We start from the raw sequence: 17,702 nt of genomic DNA on the forward strand, positions 1-17,702 counted from the left end.
TATCACTCCTTTCATGTCAGTATCAGGTGCGTGAACCATCTCCAACTGCATTGACTGAATCTGCAGAATGGTATCTCTGTCTTTGTCTACTCCAGGTACTTCGAGTATTATAAAAATCCAATGGAGCAGATGCACGAGCGCTGTGAAAATTATCCTCCCTGTGACTATCTCTCTGACCAAATAGGATTTTCCTTGGCCTACAACCGTTTCTTTGGGAGATACTAAGGATGGGAAAGTCTCTTCATTTGTTTGGCTTGGAACACTCTGAGCCCCACAGGAGAAAGAAGGCTGTGGGTGGGAAAGAAGGAAGAAAAATATCTAGACTGGCATCTACTTTCATTGTCTCCTTAACCAACTGGAATGCAAGGCACTAATTATCCTACTTGTTGAGCTTGCATTAGGTTTTTTCCTTTCATCTAAAAAAGTCTCTCTTTAGAGAGACTGTGGTATTTTGAGCTTCACCAGAAGACTCTGTCTTACTTCCTCCCATCTGAATCCCCAGGACACAAGAGGTGAAAAAAAAGGTGATTGGTCTCAAGAAAATCATTACACGCCTTAGAAACAAAACTAGACCTCTTGTCCTTTTCTGACAAATGCAGAAGGATTATAGAAGAATGTCCCAGTTATGATGTTGTTACAAAATGTGTGTAAATGTGATGGATCTGATCCTGGGATGCTCACTGAGAAGAATGAAGAACAGCCGCCTCCTGTTAGAATTACTGGAAAGTTTAGTATTTTTACATGGTATAATTACACTAAGTATGCATCACAGTAGGATCACTTTGTAAAGATAAAAGTGGGCAAATACTATTGCAGAGACAGAAATCAGGTTCCGGTACACTTTTCTGATTATTCTGTCACAAAATTTGCCAGTATAGCAGCAACAAAGAAATCCCCAAAAGAATGTTTAAGGAGTGTTTCATCCTTTTAGATGAGCTCTTCCATTTGTACACTGTATTCAGTGACTGTCTGTAAAAAGCAACTCGGAAATTTCTTGTTGTTTGTTTTTTTAACCTGTTTCTGGTGAAACTGAACATACCTGGGCAAAACAAAAAAACCCCAACCTGTTCCTCTCTAATGCTATTGCATTTTTGCTTGAAACTAGAAGTGTCTAAGCAGCTTAAAAAAAAAAAAAAAAAAAAAAAAGGTTATGGAATAAACAGAAAGAAAATTGATTCAAGAATGTATTGAAGTTGGGTCAGCATTTCATTTATTCAAGACAACTTGTATCTAAATATAATGTATGTGTGTATTTATATACATATTGTCTTCCCTCTGCACTACTTCATTCTGTCCTCTGGTATTAGTGTTATACCTTAGCACTTTCTGCACAGCCTTCCTTAATATGCTCTGTCAGCTTTCCTTCCCTGAGAGGTAGATGGCAGATCACACCTGCAAGGAAAAGAACTGCTGATCCTCGGGAGACTGACAGAGATCAAGTCTCTTGTTATGTGTAAGCTGGTGCAACCATCCTCAGCTGCAGATTGCAATAAACACTGCTTATGTAAAGCAGGTCGGTCTGCTGCTTCTCTCTGTTTCTCTGTACAACCTTTATTTGTGGTTAAAGAGATGCCTGGAAGGTACAACCTGCTTTTGTGAACCCTGAGGAGCAGGAATCCAGTGCATGAGCCTTCCTCCTCTCCTCCTGTGCCCCAGTGTGAATCAGAAGTGACTACATCAAAATTCAGGTTGTAGTTCTAGCACTTGGTGATAGTGAGGGAAAGGAGGGCTAGGTTTTTCCTGATTCACCATCTACCCAGTTCAGTGTTTCTCTGAAAGACCTTGGCCTGAAGTAAGGACACAGGATAAGTCCTCAGAGATGGCTGCCAGCAGGAGTGTGAGCATGTCATTTGGCAAGCTGCTGTGACTTGTACCAGTTGTGCTGATCTTGGCCAAGGGGAAGAAACTTAATAAATATCTCTGCATGTCTTGGTCAAACACCTGTGACCTGTAAATAGTTCCTCTATTGTCATAAACTGATGGGGCTTCACTGCTCACAGCAAAACTCCCCTCTGAACACCATCTAGTAAAAATCAACAGAGTGCTTATTGGAAGAAGTGACATTTTTACTTGGAAAAATACTAGAGAGATTAGTGAAATCCTAATGCCTGGTGTAATAATAAAATAAGGATTTTTTTTTTGTTGTTGTATGTTTTGATTAGCACAAAAAGTTTCCTGTCTATGTTTGCATCATTCTGTCTCTCCCTTTCAGTAAATATTGTTTTCAAGCAGGTTGCAACGGGGGACCTCCATTATGTCATCTACTCTGTGTCACCAGATCCCTACGTGGGCTGAAGTCATGACCTTTGGGGATCTGAGTGCACAGATCACATTACACATTTACTGCTGAAATGGAGGAATTCGATTTTTGCTTGGTTAGTGCAGTTCCAAGTCTAAGTTCCACTACAAATGTTCTGCTGCCATCTTATGGCCATTGTATTTATTGTATTTAATAATACACTGTTTCTTTTAAATCATTTGAAAATGCAAATTCAGTGGCCTTTCTTTCGAATGCCCTTCATACTAAACATACACTAAGAGATCAGAAGGAAAAACCCGGGACATAATCTTACTAGTATGTGCAGCTGCACTGACATCTAAGTGGGGCTGTTTATCATGATTGCCAAGATCCCATGGCAACACATCTCAGTTTCACTCTGTTTTATCTCTACACAAACAGAAGAGGAGATGCCTCTGAATTAATTCACAAACCCTCCTGTGTACTCACTTTTAGCAGTCAAACAATGACTTCCTGACATACAGCCCAAGATAGCAGAGAAATTCCAAAAAGGAGAAGTAGGTAGGCTTCATCTATCACTTTGTATCATTCTTCATGTCATCATCTTATGTCCCCAGTGGTGACAGATACTGTCAGCAGCATCAGCTCCTTTGGAAGCAGTCCAGTGTGAGACCTTTATGTCACCTCTCACCCTATTTCAGCAATATTTGGCAAATGCTCTCTGTCCACAGAATCTAAGCATCTGCACAAACATCTCTTATCTCGGGGAATCCCACTATGTCTGGAGGTGCACCCCTCACCCAGCCTATCACTAGCAGGCCATGGAAAATGGTTTTTACTTCTCTATGGTCAGAACCAAGGCCCTGAGAGCTCTTGATTCTTTTTCCATACAGAATAGTTATCAGAGGCCATGGGGCTTTGAAAGTGAATAACTCTCTGCTGTTATTTGGGAGGGGTCTGGAAAGCAGCCGCTAGAGAGGGGTTTGACTCAGTACAGAGTCTGCATTTACACACTCCTTTTGCACGTACCCAATATAAACAGTCCAACAAGGTGCCACTCTGCACTGGTGCAAGGGTAGGATTGGCAGCGCATGATTAGAAGACGGGGGTGATAAGGAGGAGAAGGACAGTTAGGTTATCTCTGCTTCCAGACGGGATCCCAACCTCCCCTGCGTTTCTGTGTTGGCTTTATGAAAGCCAACTTCTTTAAAAGGTCTTTTTAAGCTCTTGACCAGGGAGTACTCATCTTGACACATCACTTCTCAGGGGACAACTGCCTTAGACTTCTCCAAGCCATGATTTTCTTCCTTTTTGCAAGACAAGAACACCAGATACCTTGGAATTAAAAGAACTATCAAGGTGACGGACACTCAAAGCAGCTGGAGATGGTACAACCAGACCCTTCCTTATGGATTGTGGGCACACTTCTACCAATAAATTGTCTGCTTGGATTGATTAATGACTTCTGAACTGCTGTGAGAATCTGATGAATGATCTTTGGTTGAAGAACTGTCACCAAAACCTGAGTGCAAATTACAAACTGCAGAATTTTCCAGTTCAAGAAAAAAGGGAAAGAAACAGATGTAAATGATCTCTTCTTGAACAAAATGTTCTTTCCAGTGCCTTGGGTGGACTCTAGGAAGCCACTGTTGCTGGGCAGCCTCCTGTTGCTGATGTTCTCACAAACATTGGTTAAAAGGGTAAACATTGTTCTTTATTTGAAATGGTGATACTGCTTACCTCACTGAAATAAACTTTTGATTTTTTCCCATTTGAAACAGTTTCTTTAAGGAGCTTTGAGTTCAATTTTAACTTTTCTGCATTCAGTTCCTCTGTTCCATTTCCTACCTGTCCTAATTTCTTTAAACTGCTTTGTTGGAAATTTCCTCTTGGTTAGAGACAGATGGTTTCCTACAGTATGTTTATGAGTAGACCTTGTGGAATTGCTCATCTCCATTTCCCACTTGTCTCAGCTGAGGCTCTGACAAAAACAGAGTGTTGTTGGATGGGACAGTGAAAATAACACTCTGTGTATTTTGATGGCCTTTTAGCTTTTGCTCAAAACAATTATGACATTCAATGAGAAATAAACTGAATCCCTATACAGCTTATGGACCAGTATAACTTCAGAGGCTAAGAAAGGTGTCAGTTTGGTTATGTGCCTAGGATGAATATTTGATATTAAAGTGAATATCTAGCTACTTGTAAAATTCAACTATCAACTGACTACAGCACTTGACTAGTTTACTAGGTAATCAAAAGCTAAAGGAACGATACGATAATTTGCACAATTTCTTAGATTTTATTACCCAAGGTTTTTATTAATTAGAAATGTTAGATACACACAATTAGCCTGTTGTTTCATAGGCAGAATATATTAGAGGTTAATTTTCTGTTATAGCACCCAGTTGTGTCAATCCTTACTCATATTTAATGTTTATTTACATGACAAATCCAACTGGTCTCACTGAGACAAACTGGATGAACAAAGTTTTGTCACACTGCTACTGTATTGTCCTTTACATTATTCCCTGGAGCCAAAACATGTCCAAGAGATTTGGAAGGACATGAAGAAGAAATTCACCTCTGGATGTTCAGGTTACACTGCCCCTAACACATTGTTTTGCTTATTCTTTCCCTCTTCAAAACCACTTAATAACCCTGGGCAGAATATTGATATAAATGGACTATGGGTCTGTCCTGCAGGCATTATACCATCACCCTCTGAAGGGCCAACTCTCCTAAAGTTTTTAATGAGACTGATCCACATCAAATAAGAACTCTGGCATCCTGACTAGCATTTGACTGAGGTGATGTATAGGCAATAACCTGAGGCTGCTCACAGGAAGGTCTTGCCTAAGTTGCCTACCTGCCCTGATTGCTCTGCCAGTAATAACAAAGGAGCAAGAAAAGGGTAGAGAAAAACTTGGCTTGCATTTATAGAGATACACAAGAAGTTCATACTTCTGATGCTAATTTTAATTTGGTTTTCTGTTACAGGCTATGTCCCACATCCTGATGGATATGGCTCTGAATTCTTTTGATGACCAGTATCTGGGATGCAGAGAGGAGATGATGGAAGAACTGGAGCAAGGAGACTATTTTCAAAAGGAAATAGCTGCTAACAAGAACTATTTGAGTCTCTGGAAGAAGGCTCAGGAGGCTTTGTTAAAGAGCCCTGTAGGTCTGCTGAGGGAGATGCATGACAGCCATGCCATAGTCCTCATGGCTTACACTATGAACTCTTCCCTGCACTCTCAGCTGAACTGTGCTACATCTACAGCAGGAATCTCTCCAGAGCACTACAGGCACAACTTCACTTTCAAATATTTTCACTTTTACCTAACAACTGCCATCCAAATAATGAAGGAATGGCAGAGCAGCAAGGAAAACATGGGGAAACATAAGTGCTACCAGGTGCACAGGGGTGTAAAAGGCTTATATATTGAGGCCACGGTAGGCAGCAGGGTGCGATTTGGCCGTTTCACTTCCACCTCCCGCCTCAGGAGTGAAGCCCAGAAGTTTGGGAATGAAACTTTGTTCACAGTGACCACTTGCCTGGGAGCAGCTATGCAAGGCTTTTCTTACTACACATCTGAGAAAGAAGTCCTCATTCCCCCTTACGAGATATTTCTTGTCAAAAACTTCGTTCAGACACAGGACGGTAACAGGCTGCATCTGCATTCGGTGGGAAACTACAGCAAGTACCACTGCCAGCTGGTGGAAGGTATTGTATACAGCTTCTCACACATGGTGGGGACACAGGACAGTCTGGTCTCCACTACCCCAAGCAGCCCTCACCGGCTGCACCTACACAGCATCATGCTCAAGGCCAAATCTGTAGCTTGCCCGCTATGAGAGCCAAATGACTCAGATTCTAACTGTTTGCTGGGAAACCTGGGAGAACCCCACAGGTCACTAAAGATGAAGCCACCTGATACACATCAGGTCTCAGGGTTCTTTGCAGCCTCCATTTATCCCGGGTGCCGTTGCAAGGATGTCGCAGGACTCACGCATTTGGGTTCCCAGTGTTCTTATTGCAAAGGCAGGTGAGATTTGCTGGCAGTTTGAACCCAGATATTTATGCTGGTGGTTTGCAAGGCTGCTGCACTTCCGGCCTCAGGACTACTCTAGTCCACTACTACTTTGTCAAGCTACTGCTTACCTCTGTCAAGCTGAGATAAGTGTAAACAAACTAGTGCTGCTTCAGCCATGATCTCTCTCCTGAGACAGAAGAGAGAAAAGGTATCCTTTGGCAAGGAACACACTGAGCTTCCTGGCTATAGGGATAACTGTACTGGAAGACCTCACTTGGCCTGTTCCACATCTCCATCTTTCCGTGAGTCCACCACCAATACTGCCCTCTTGCGTTTGTCTCTTTGGACAGTAATGTGTCAATGCAATCTTTGAACATGGAAAAATCATTCAGGAATGAGAGTTTGTTCCTGGAACCAAGCCAAAATAGCAGATATAGTTGAGAAAATGGCTTTTCCAGGCAAAGATTGGGTTAGCAAGTGCAGAAAACTTTACGAAGTGAAAAGAGTCCTAAATGCTGCTCTCTTGATTTTTTTTTTCAGCTTCAAGAAGTAAGAACAGAGGTCTCACTCCCATTGCCTCTGCCATTCTTCATAGTGTGGTTGCAGTTTCCATGTGCTTGGCCCATAATCTTTGATTCTCCGGCTGCATCCAGAGTAGCATACCCTCGAATTGCAGATAAGAAGAGTTCACAGGTATTCAGTCTCTGGTGTTCCTGTTGCTACAGAAGGTTCAAACTTCCCTTTGCTTCCAGCTGTAACTCTCCAGCTAAGACTGGAACATTCAGCCTCGTTCATCAGAACAGACATTCCCTGGACCCATTCAGGTAGGACGAATGCTATCCACGGCCTTCCTGAAGACTAAGTCCGGGGTAACCTTCACTGTAGGTAGCTTTTCCCTTAGGCTTTCAGGAAAGACATACAAGGACTTCAGACCCTTTATTTAGTACCTTTATTTTTAGTGACAAAGAATATGGCTTATGGATATGAAAGGCACCACAGTGGTAAAGTTTTTCCCAGCTGCATGATGCCATGTACCACAGCTCTCATCTCAGACTGACTGTCTGTATCTCACACACAGGGGACAGAAGCATGTAGCTATGTTGAGACATGAACTTACTAGCAGAGAATCACAAGACTTATCTTCATCTTGTTCAACTTAGAAATTCCTTTTGAAGAAATCAGATAGATCCTGTGTTCTGTAGTGGCCAGTAAATGCACGCTGAGCATTTTTTCACGCTGAAATGAAGGAGAGTCTGTGGAGCCTTACTGATGTCTTCATGGGTGTTGAATGCGACAGTTTTATTTACCTGCTTTTCTACTTTGCTGATCTGTAATGTCTAATGTTGGAGGTTGAATTAATATCATGAATTGGAACTGGAACTTCTGATTTAACTATAGACTACTCTCACTTTTATGCATTCATTTGGCACTTCTGGAGCCTTAGACACTCAAAGCTTAGAGCTATGGAGTTCTCCTATCTTCAAAAAATAACTGTGGAAATGATAAGGAATGTTTTTTGCCTGCAATTCCCTTTTCCAGCATGCCTCATTTGCTTCTTCACCCCTGGCCCTTCAACCCTACTGATGCTAGCCCTGGGCTGAGGCTATGGTCAGTGGGGTTATCTTACTGGTCTAAGAAGACAAGTCATGGTGGTTTAACTTTGCAGTGGAGTCATCAATTGAGCTGAAACTCACTGACACATTTCACAAATAACCCCAGCTTTTAGGCACTGATGGTCTTGGAAGGAAGCTGGAGTTCAGTATTCACTTCCCTGTCTGAAACAGTAAACAACAACTTATTGTTGTTATCCAAAAGAGATCTGGACAGAAGAGGACTGCACAAGGTGCTGGTCAACTGGTTAGTCAAAAGTAAGGACTGCCAGAAGCACCTATATGAACTGCTTGACTCTTGAAGCAGCTCCATATAAGGTTGGTTCTCCCATTTCCTTGGAAATCTTTCAGCAAGGAATACAGAACTTAGGTACAAGAGAAATATTAGCATTAGAAATGTAGACACTTCAGGAATTTGGATGTCATCAGGTTTTACCAGATTAAATGGCAGATTGCTGGGATGTAGTTCTCAACTATTTTAACAAAAGCTTGGAATCCTTCACAAGGTGGCTTCAGCACCTGGAAGGCTCCCTCTGAGTAGTCAGCTGCTGTTTTCAGACTTTTCTTTATGGATCTGTGCTCTGGAGGAATAGGCTAAAGGAAAACATGAAGCGAAGAGGAGGGTAGAGAGCCAAGTCTGAGCTGTTTTGATGTTCGGCTAGAGGAGGAGCTGCCTTCTATGGTATTTAGTGTTCTCATTTTGTTGCAGCATTTCCACAATATTGGCATAGTCTACGAGAAGTTCTGACACTTGGAGGGATAAGACAGGTGAACTCTGTAACTGCTGAATAGCAGACTCTGCTGCTTCAGGGAAATTGACATATTTCAACATCACTGCAGTAGGTGCACCAGTGGTGTTTTCTAGTGCCCCCTTGTAAATCTCAGAAAGTTCCTTCATTGCAGCAGTCTTGTCCTGCAAGGAGGTGATGGGACCAGGAATCTTAGCATACAAAGTGTGGCTGATGCTTTCCTGTATATCTTTGTAATTTGTTTCCATGGTGATTTGCATCTCTCTCAAAGCACTGACCAAGAGCTGCAGCTGTCCTTTAATGCTGAAATGTTCTTTCACTGGCATGATGGGGAAGTTGGTGCGAAGTTGTGCATTGAAGAGTGAGAATATTGTGTTAGTTGAAGGGACATAGATGTATGTTGTCATGCAGATTCTGGCAGACCCTGAACAGCCTTTTTTTATCACTCTTAAAACCAAGGCTAACATTTCTGGAGTAGGATCTGACTCTGAAAAGCAAACAGAAGAAATACAGAAGAGGCTATTACAGTGGAGTTACAGGGGAATAAAAGTGGATATATTTTTGGCTACGTTTCTTAAACCAGTTGTACAAATTACCAACCCACCTGACCCATTCTTCCTCAAGACATTAGTTAGAAGAAAACAAAGAAAAAGCTCTTTGACAGCCTTTTTAGGAGTCCTACCAAGCAGGCCAGCAAAATATGATATAAACAGTTGGAAGTATCATTACTCTTCTGGCTGCAGGAATTATGACTTTGACCTTTAGCATGCAATTTTTAAAGTAAGAGAAGTGCTGTAACTGAATTATTTTCATGTTTTGGTGTTTGTTGGTAGATTTATGTGAGTCCTAGACAGCAATCTACTTTACATCATCCTTAGAACTATAATCCTTCAGTTTGTATGTACTGGTGGGTGTACACAGAATTAAACTCATATTCTTGGGAGGGGGGAATAAACACAGCAAAATCAAATGCACAACATTACATTCAAGAGACAAAGCAATTGAAGACTGAATAATTCAATGTTTTGACAGGCTACAGTGCTCTGAGAAGTGACCTTATCAGTCAGTTCATACAGCGACTAGATGATGCAAGCATCCCTTGATAGGTGAAGGCATAAAACATTCTCTTTGCTTGGGGTTCCATCTTGATGCCATTTAGACTGCTAAGAAAGTTATGTCCTTCTGCTTGCACCTAAGAATTCTCCCAAGGCCAACTGCAGATACAGTCCTGGGATAGCATGCTGTTGTTTTCACTTGTGCCAGAACCCTGTAAAGCCAGACTGGTTGCAGCTGAAACAGCTATTGCTGTGGTTAGATGTGCAGATAGATGTGCCCAAGCAGTTGCAACTTCCCATCCCACTGTATACTTTCAAAGACGTTTTTCTCAGAGTTCAATTCAGCCCTCTGGCTTTTCCTGCATTTCTTTCCCATGGCAAAAGTCATCTGAAATTGTGTGAAATAGCAAAATTGATTTTAGCCTCCACTGCTGTTCAGAGCTGGGGTGTGTCTCCGCACCACTTCTTCCATTCTCATGGCATCAGAGGCCTGGCAAAGTGCAGTAAAAAAGGATGACAGATACTCCAAATGAAGTATATTCCTCAAACTTAATAGGTCTGGAACAACAGCTAATAATTTTCCCTAAAGACACAAAGTAAAGCAGAAACAAAACTGCTTGTATATTGTTCAAATGATTTTCTGTCGTGTTCCAAATGATAGAGGCTCTAGAAGAGAAGAATTTGCATCCACTGCAAACATTGAAGACATGAAAACAGTTTCCAGCCTATAGAATGGGACACAGAGGCAGTTGCCAGCCTGATCAATTCAATTCAATTCAATTCAATTCAATTCAATTCAATTCAATTCAATTCAATTCAATTCAATTCAATTCAATTCAATTCAATTCAGTCCAATATCAGAAGATATTCAGGACTACATGACATTCTCAGTTAAAAATCAGGAGTCACTATTAATTGAAGATTCCAGAAAGGTAGTAGTTAAATCATTTAGTGTTCTCTCTCAGCTCATCTTCTGATGCCTACAGCTCTGACAAGAGAATTTGGCACAGTATTCATATGAGTTGAATACAGCAGCTTAGCTTTCAGATGAAAACAAGTTAGCATTGCAGAGTATTCATTTTATGCTTGATCTTATGCTTTCATCTGAGAACTCAACCATTCTCTACAGGGGAAGCAGTATTCATGACCAGACCCTGAGGGCTGCAGGTTCACCTTTCTAAGGATCAGAGTATGAAAGATGTTTTGTTTGGTTGAACACAGAAGTGCAAGCTTGTCTTGCTGGGACAGACAAAGCCTGTTTTCAGTGTCTGTGGTATCTATTTTTCTGGTTTTGTGTGGCTGTTCAGCTTTTCTTCCGTAATTCATGGGTATAAAAAAACAGTCGTTGTAAAAACTCATTATTTCAAGGCATAGTTGCAAACATTAATGTTTATATTTCTAAAAAATAGAAATTTATAAATCCCAGTGAAAAACTTAATACTGTATCTATTTGAACAAAAAGTGCTGTCCTACACCATTTGTGTTCTGAGAACAGAAAGTAATACCACCCCCTTTCAGCCATTTCTGGATGTACCTGTGATGCTACCTCTGTTGCGGGCAGGAGGGATTTGTGCTGTATCCATTCCCTCCAGGAACAGAAGGTCTCTGGAGGATCTAACAATTGGGAACTGGCTTTAAGTAAACTGAATTCTGTTAAAATTGGAAGGAAAGGGAAAGGAGGAAGAAAATGAGATGAATCTGGGTAAACATCACACAATAGAATTAATGACAAGCGGGCAGGCAACAGGATGGAGCTGAAGCCCAGCCTCCGTATCCCTAACTCATCACATGCTGCTGGAAAACACCAGATGAACACAGGGGAAAGAGGCTGAAGTTACTGTCCCATACACATTTCAGCAGGAGCAATCAGACAAAATCAGGTAGGCACTCTAAATGTTTAATTAGAAAAGTTTTTGCAGAAAATCTCCTTGGAGCTGGAGAAATTGTCAGAAATATATGTGGCCTGCCTAACTCTATAAAGGAAATGTAAAAATTAGCAGAGGTGAAGACTAAGAAGTAATCTTAGCATTAAGAGACATAAAATGTAGAACAGCTATAAGAACCTGAAATGCATAAATAATAGAAGCTAAAAGTCTCCTCCACACCTGCCTAGAATGTAAAATGTTTGTTGAAGTGCTATTTGTTCTAAAACATTTTGTCTGCTCAGTTTCTGCAAATAAGGAAACAAATTACCTTACAACAAAACACTACTGGAATAGAAAGGTTCTAATACCACACTGAGTCAGAGAGCAAGTCAGCAACATCCCTGAGGCAGGACTGATATGAAATCATAGCTTGCACTGACATGGCTTTATGTTTCCTGAAAATCACAAACCTTTACTGTATATGTACTTTGCTTCCTACAGCTTGAAGAAAAAGATGTGTTAAAGAGTTTATTTTCTTGACAGAGCTACAAGGTAAGTGACTAATAGAAATGCACAGTACAGTGCAAAATATTGTGGAAAAAAAATCTCTTCAGACTAGCTTGTAATTCAATACTGAGATTAAAAGTTGGCAGGGGACTGTTGAAATCATTCTGGTTTTCTACTGTGACCTTGTGGGGGAGGGTGTGTTTAGTAAAATACAGCTGGGTCAGTGTCAGATGATTTGCAGTTAACAGATAGTGCAAGAACTACAAAGGACCAAAATGGCACAAAAGCATCTTTTTAAGAAGAAAAATCTAGGTAGTTCCCTACACATAACTATTTGTACCTCTAACTGTGATATGTAGGCACCAACGGCAAGAAGAGGTTTATCTTGGAAAAATGCTAAGCACTCACCACATAAGTGGCCCAGATTTGCAATAAAGGGCTGAGAACATAAGAAGTACCAACAAAGAAATGAGTCATCCTATTCATTCATAGTTTGCCCCCGTTGTTAAGATTTTTGCATTTAAGTCAAAACCATGCTAAAGCATTTTCACTTTGCAGCTGGTGATGGGGTCAAAGGTAAATGGCACTGTGTTGATTATGGAATCTTAGTGACGAGGAGTAACTCTATGACCACTGGGAACTCAGTCTCTTTGGACTCTGTATATTGACACACAGGTTATGAGGAAATATGTATTAAATATTCCCTTTTGCTGGCAAACCAGCAACAGCTCAGAGAAGAATGGTGACCATAAGGATTAGACACAAGGGTTTGAGAGGAGTTAAATTTTGTGCTCTGCTCTGTACAGTGATAAGGTCAGATTCTGCTCAGTCATGTCCTAGGAGCTTGGTGAGCACCTGCAGATATTGGCTCCGCATGGGAGAACGGGAATGGAGGGAGTGAGGCTGTGCAAGCAGGGCAAACTGGTGTGTGCTGCTCCGAGGCAGTCTGCCTTCACAGACAGCCTGGTGTAGGTGCACCTCATGGTGCTTACATGGTGTGCTGAACATCACACAGCTGTCTGCAGTAGTTTGCTGTTTGGAGCGAAAAAACAATGGGGAATCAATTACAGCATTAGGGAGGTGAATAAACAATGAGGGAACGAGCTTAATATCAGGGAAGCAAATACAGTGGGAAATGTGTGTGAGGTGACATAGGTTAGGATAGGTTTATTATAGATAATTTTCCTATTCTGTATGAATTCTCAAGGGTAAGTTTATTAGTATAAGCACAGAGTGCTTATATAGTAACATTTTCTCTTGAATGTTAGAGAAAAAAAACTGGTATAAAACACCCTTATGGTGATACAGACCATGTCCACTCCACCAATCAGCACAGTTGCTGAAAAATCAGATGCCAATAAACTGAAAAAATAGGCTGATACAGAAGTGTGCCTAGAACAGGCCTTTAATTTCCACAGCTTATTTTAGATTTTGCTGATTAGATGAGATTGTTCCATTTTTTAGTGAACTAGTTCAGCTTCTACTATCTTCAGTTTCCAAGGTTCCAATGTCACTTTCAATCCTCAGTTTCCAGTGAACTGTGTTCTATTTACAATTTATGCCAATTACATATTTGTTACCTATTTTTGCTGCTCCAAGTATACTCAGTGTCTTAAAAGGTCCTTTTCCAATTATTTGTGTAAAGATCCAAAGCAAGAATTAAGATTTGTAAGATATGCTTTGGGATTTGACCTGCTGAGTATAAAAAGAACCAGTGAGGCAGAGACAGAGAATATTTCAGTGCTACAGTTATAGGTGTTGAACAGAGTAAGAGATTTCTTTTCTCTCTTGCAGTAGCCTTTTTCTGAAGAATGGCATTGAGCGACCTCCTTTACCCAGACAATCCCAAGAGAAAGCAAGAATTGATCAATTTGCATCAGGAATTGCTTGAGTGCATGTCTACAAATTTCCGTGCAACAAATGAGCTGGTTGGAGTGCTGAATGAACACCTGGGATGCACCATTACCCACATCCAGATGAGAGAGAGCAGCACTGTCAAGGAAAACTGTGACATTATCATTCAAGTGATGAGTGAGATTCAGCATCAGGTACAGAAGATTGATAGTGACATGAAGGAAAAACTCGAGCCAGTGCTGTACCAGAAGCTATATGACATCAAAGAGCCTGAGTTGGAGAAAATTGCAATAGCCCAGAAAGTTTTTTCCATTATTCTTGGAGAAGCAACTTCAACAGCTGGGATGGTAGCTATCAAAATTCTTGGCTCCAATCTTTTAACTTTCACTGTGAGTAAGCTCATCAGTCTCCTTGCACAGATTGGGGCATCTGTTCTTGGGGGAATTAGCATTACCATTATTGGCCTTGGCATTGAAATGATCCTCCATGCCATCCTGGGAGCTGTGGAGAGGAATCAGCTTCTGACAGCTGTGAGAAGCTACGAGAAGCACCTGGCTGAGTTTAAAGCAGCCTCAGAAAAGTACCAGCGTGCCATACATGAAGTGACTTCTTTGGTGAGACAACAAGCTCAGTGAGTGGATTCATAGTTCTCTCTTCTCCCGTGACAGTGGCTACAGCAGCTATGCCTGAAGTAACCTTTTTGATTCATTATGGCAAATGAACTACTGATGCCTTTTTTTCTCTTATTAGTGGCCTCAGAGCAAGAGATGTGACAATTCTGAGAACTGGCAATGATATATATTAATTGGAAACTGGCTTATAGGTGTTCCTGGGAGGCAGCGTTTCAAATTCTTTGTACCTTTCCTTCACTATTTTCTGGAATGCATTGTAGATAACCTTCAACTGTAATTCATTCTAGTGACGATAATACTCACTGCTGGAGCAGTGGGGGGAGGTGTGATTTTGCTCTATGTTTCTATATCAAAGATGACAACATGATGAGAGAAAACAATTTCAAGAAGGCAATCTGTGCAAACATCTGGAGGCTTCATCAGGACAGCTGTGGTTGCTAAACTCGTGTGGATTAGTGCTAAATCTGATAGACTGGATTCCCTGTTCCCTGAACTACTTATAAGGACTAGCTGAAGCATATTTAGCTGCTATTTCCTGTCCCATCCCTGCCTAAGGAGCCAGCCAGAGATCTTCTTTAAATAAACTCTAATCCCAGTAGATTGGCAGGTAAGAGAAACCTGGGCCTACAGGCACACACACACAGCCTTGCCCCATAGCTGAGAGAAACCAGCTGCCACGTTCCAAGCGTGCCTGGCTGTGAATAACCTCTTATGCTTGGTAATGCTCTTTTTTTTGCTGCTGCAAACCCACAAGTAAAAATTTCTTTGCAAATCTGCTGTTCTGTTGATTAAAATGGAATCATACATATGTACAAGTGCCTGTAGGATTGCAGCCCTATTAATGCACTGAAGTTATTTTCAAATGCTTTACCCAGTCCCACCAATGTGAGACTGCCAAGAGTGTGCTCAGATTCTACATTTCACAATATGCTACCAAATGTCCTTATTTTTCAGATTTTAAAACAAAAGCTGGAAGCAAGAACATGATTTGTAGTCTTTTGCTCTGATATGCTGTGGATTGCTTTCTTTTGATCTTAGAAAAAAAAGGTAATTTAAGACTTAATAAAAATGTACAATTGGAAGAACTTTCTTTTCTATACTTTTTTCTTTTTGTTCTGAAACCCCAATCTTAAACAAAATAATGAACAAGTATTAAAATCTTCATTACAGATGCAAATTTTAAATTTTATAATTTTTTTTATATCCATGATAGATTGAACTAGTTGGATTGTGTATAGTTTCCTTTTTTAGTGCCATCTTCCCCCAAACTAAAAGCACGTCCAAATTCATACACGTTTTTTAATATTCAATATTAGCAATAGTAGTTTATTGATCACTAGATTGTGCCTATGAAAGTAAAGAAATGGGTGAGATTACAAAAGGGAAGTTCTAAGTAGGCTGCACAACCCTTCCGTTTTGGGTTCTTTTTTTTTTTTTTCCCCCTCCCCCACTGGTCTCACTTTCATCATCTTTTCTGACTCTGCTTTTGTGCTCAAAAGCCACTAGATGGCGATGAAATTGCTAGCACTAAACAGCTCTGCCAGCCATCAGGGAGAAAGCCCACAGTTCAGGAGCATGGTGGGTGCCAGGAACTGAGAAACTGAGACCAGCTCAAGCCGCACACTGGGCTGTGTGCATCAGGAGAGGCAGTTCAGAGGAGGCAAAAAGCACTGCATTGCGTGCGTGAGGTATTGTGGTGGATGACATGGTGACCTGAGGCATCATTTCTCCACAATGTGACATTTTCTGTCTCCTGACACAAGTGGCACTCAGTTCAGAGGTACTTACGTAGAGCCAAGAGACTGCCAATCTGCAGAACAGCAATATTTGAGTGTTGGAGAGGTAGGAGTTCCTAACTCCTGCTTTCTATGTGCAAATGTGTGTTCTAAACTAGGAAGAAAAACCACCACCTCTTTGTGAGATTCCCAGTCACAGCTGTCCAAGAACAGTGGAGTCAAATAAAAATGAATCTGTTGTATTTTTCAGGCAGTTTGTCCACATTTTCTTGAAAGCAAGTACTAAACAGTGTCGGGGAAGTGGGATACACAATGAGGAACACAGAGATGTACAATTTCTACTCAACTCTATCCATATGCTCGTTCCTAGGCAACTTAAAGGAAAGCTGGCTACCCCACCACAGAATTAATCCCTGCTCTTTCTAACCCTCTGTTCTGCCTTACACTTGGTGTTCCAAAGGTGTCATAACCCGTCTGTTGATGTTTCTTCTCTACACTCCTTGCAGCTGCACCTTGGTGTGACAGAAGTACCAAGTGAAAAATGTGAGAGAACTACTGTCCAAGTCAGCAGACACTGCTGGGAGAAAGCAGTCAGGGCTGAAGCAGCACAGTTGTCCCCACTGAGCCTAGTGTTCCCATAACAGAAAGCTCCAAGCCTTGGGAGGTGCGACTAACCTTCAGAAATTCATCTGTCCCCCTCTCCAGTGACATGGTGTATGACAGGGATGCGCATGGCCACAGCTTTACATCACATCCCTTCAAGCATTCTCCCTTTGCTCAGGCTGCTGTTCTGAACAAAGGATTAAGAATTAAAACTGTGATATGTGTGTTCCAAGTCTCAAGGAAGAAAAGATACTAAAGCAGCCCAAGCCAGTCTAAGCTGCTTTCAAACCTGTGTGGAAAAACAGTATGGTCGCAAGCAAAATCTGCCCTGCAGAAAATTCTTTCTGCTAACAAGAATAATGTAAAGAGAATGGGCCAAAGAGGCACAAGGTGGGGATGATTCTGCTCTGTACATGGTTAGCAAGACTTGCTAGGCACTAAGAGCTCCTGAAGGCCTGGCTCGGAGGATGCTCCTGGACTAGCTATTTGCTAACTTGGATTTTGTGCACTCTGTGATGGATGTTGGCATTACTATGATACACAGCTTACAGTCTTTTACCCATCCTGCAATGTTCCTTCATAAACTTCCAGTTTGCCAACTGAGACTCCATTATCTGAAAAACTGTGACAACGTTGTCTTGCATGGCATGTTCTCCAGGAGCAAGGGGGTCTACAAATCCTACTCAGAGATCTGACCACCTCTGTTCCCAGGTGCTGCCTGTGCAGAGAAAACTGTCCTTCCTACACCTCTCCCTGGCATGCTAGTTCTTTAATCCTGCACCTATATTTTATTGCTTGCACCCTGATGTTTCATG

General features: G+C 41.4%; 3 protein-coding genes across 7 annotated transcripts in view; all 3 read left to right on the forward strand.

Annotated features, from left to right (window-relative positions):
* Positions 1–1,162, forward strand: part of LOC114058449 (osteocalcin-like) — a 6,997-nt gene extending 5,835 nt beyond the window's left edge. The window contains exon 4 of the mRNA XM_027885819.1: positions 96–1,162. Within this exon, the coding sequence (XP_027741620.1) occupies positions 96–225 (130 nt within the window). The 3' untranslated portion in view covers positions 226–1,162. The remainder of the gene's footprint in view (positions 1–95) is intronic.
* A 2,204-nt stretch (positions 1,163–3,366) lies between these two features.
* On the forward strand, positions 3,367–12,229 carry ART4 (ADP-ribosyltransferase 4 (Dombrock blood group)). 4 transcript variants are annotated; one of them, XR_003571451.1, is made up of 4 exons: positions 3,367–3,939; positions 5,240–5,966; positions 6,817–7,100; positions 12,057–12,229. XR_003571451.1 is itself a non-coding variant. In XM_027885772.1 (3 exons), the coding sequence occupies exons 1-3, from the start codon at positions 3,847–3,849 to the stop codon at positions 6,909–6,911; spliced, it is 915 nt and encodes a 304-aa protein (XP_027741573.1). In that variant the 5' UTR covers positions 3,367–3,846; the 3' UTR covers positions 6,912–7,278. The 4 variants fall into 4 exon arrangements, 1 of the variants encoding a protein (XP_027741573.1); XR_003571452.1 differs by having other exon boundaries at positions 3,367–3,930; XR_003571453.1 differs by having other exon boundaries at positions 3,367–3,714.
* SMCO3 (single-pass membrane protein with coiled-coil domains 3) lies at positions 10,523–14,892 on the forward strand. Of its 2 annotated transcripts, none has more exons than XM_027885773.1 (3): positions 10,523–11,570; positions 12,057–12,107; positions 13,857–14,892. In XM_027885773.1, the coding sequence occupies exon 3, from the start codon at positions 13,874–13,876 to the stop codon at positions 14,549–14,551; it is 678 nt and encodes a 225-aa protein (XP_027741574.1). In that variant the 5' UTR covers positions 10,523–11,570; positions 12,057–12,107; positions 13,857–13,873; the 3' UTR covers positions 14,552–14,892. The 2 variants fall into 2 exon arrangements, with proteins under 2 accessions (XP_027741574.1, XP_027741575.1); XM_027885774.1 differs by having other exon boundaries at positions 13,860–14,892.
* The last annotated feature ends 2,810 nt before the right edge of the window (positions 14,893–17,702 follow it).

The sequence above is a fragment of the Empidonax traillii genome, unplaced genomic scaffold (genome assembly GCF_003031625.1).
Source record: "Empidonax traillii isolate 1590-97213 ecotype Southwest subspecies unplaced genomic scaffold, ASM303162v1 scaffold172:size1107868, whole genome shotgun sequence".
NCBI lineage: Eukaryota > Metazoa > Chordata > Aves > Passeriformes > Tyrannidae > Empidonax > Empidonax traillii.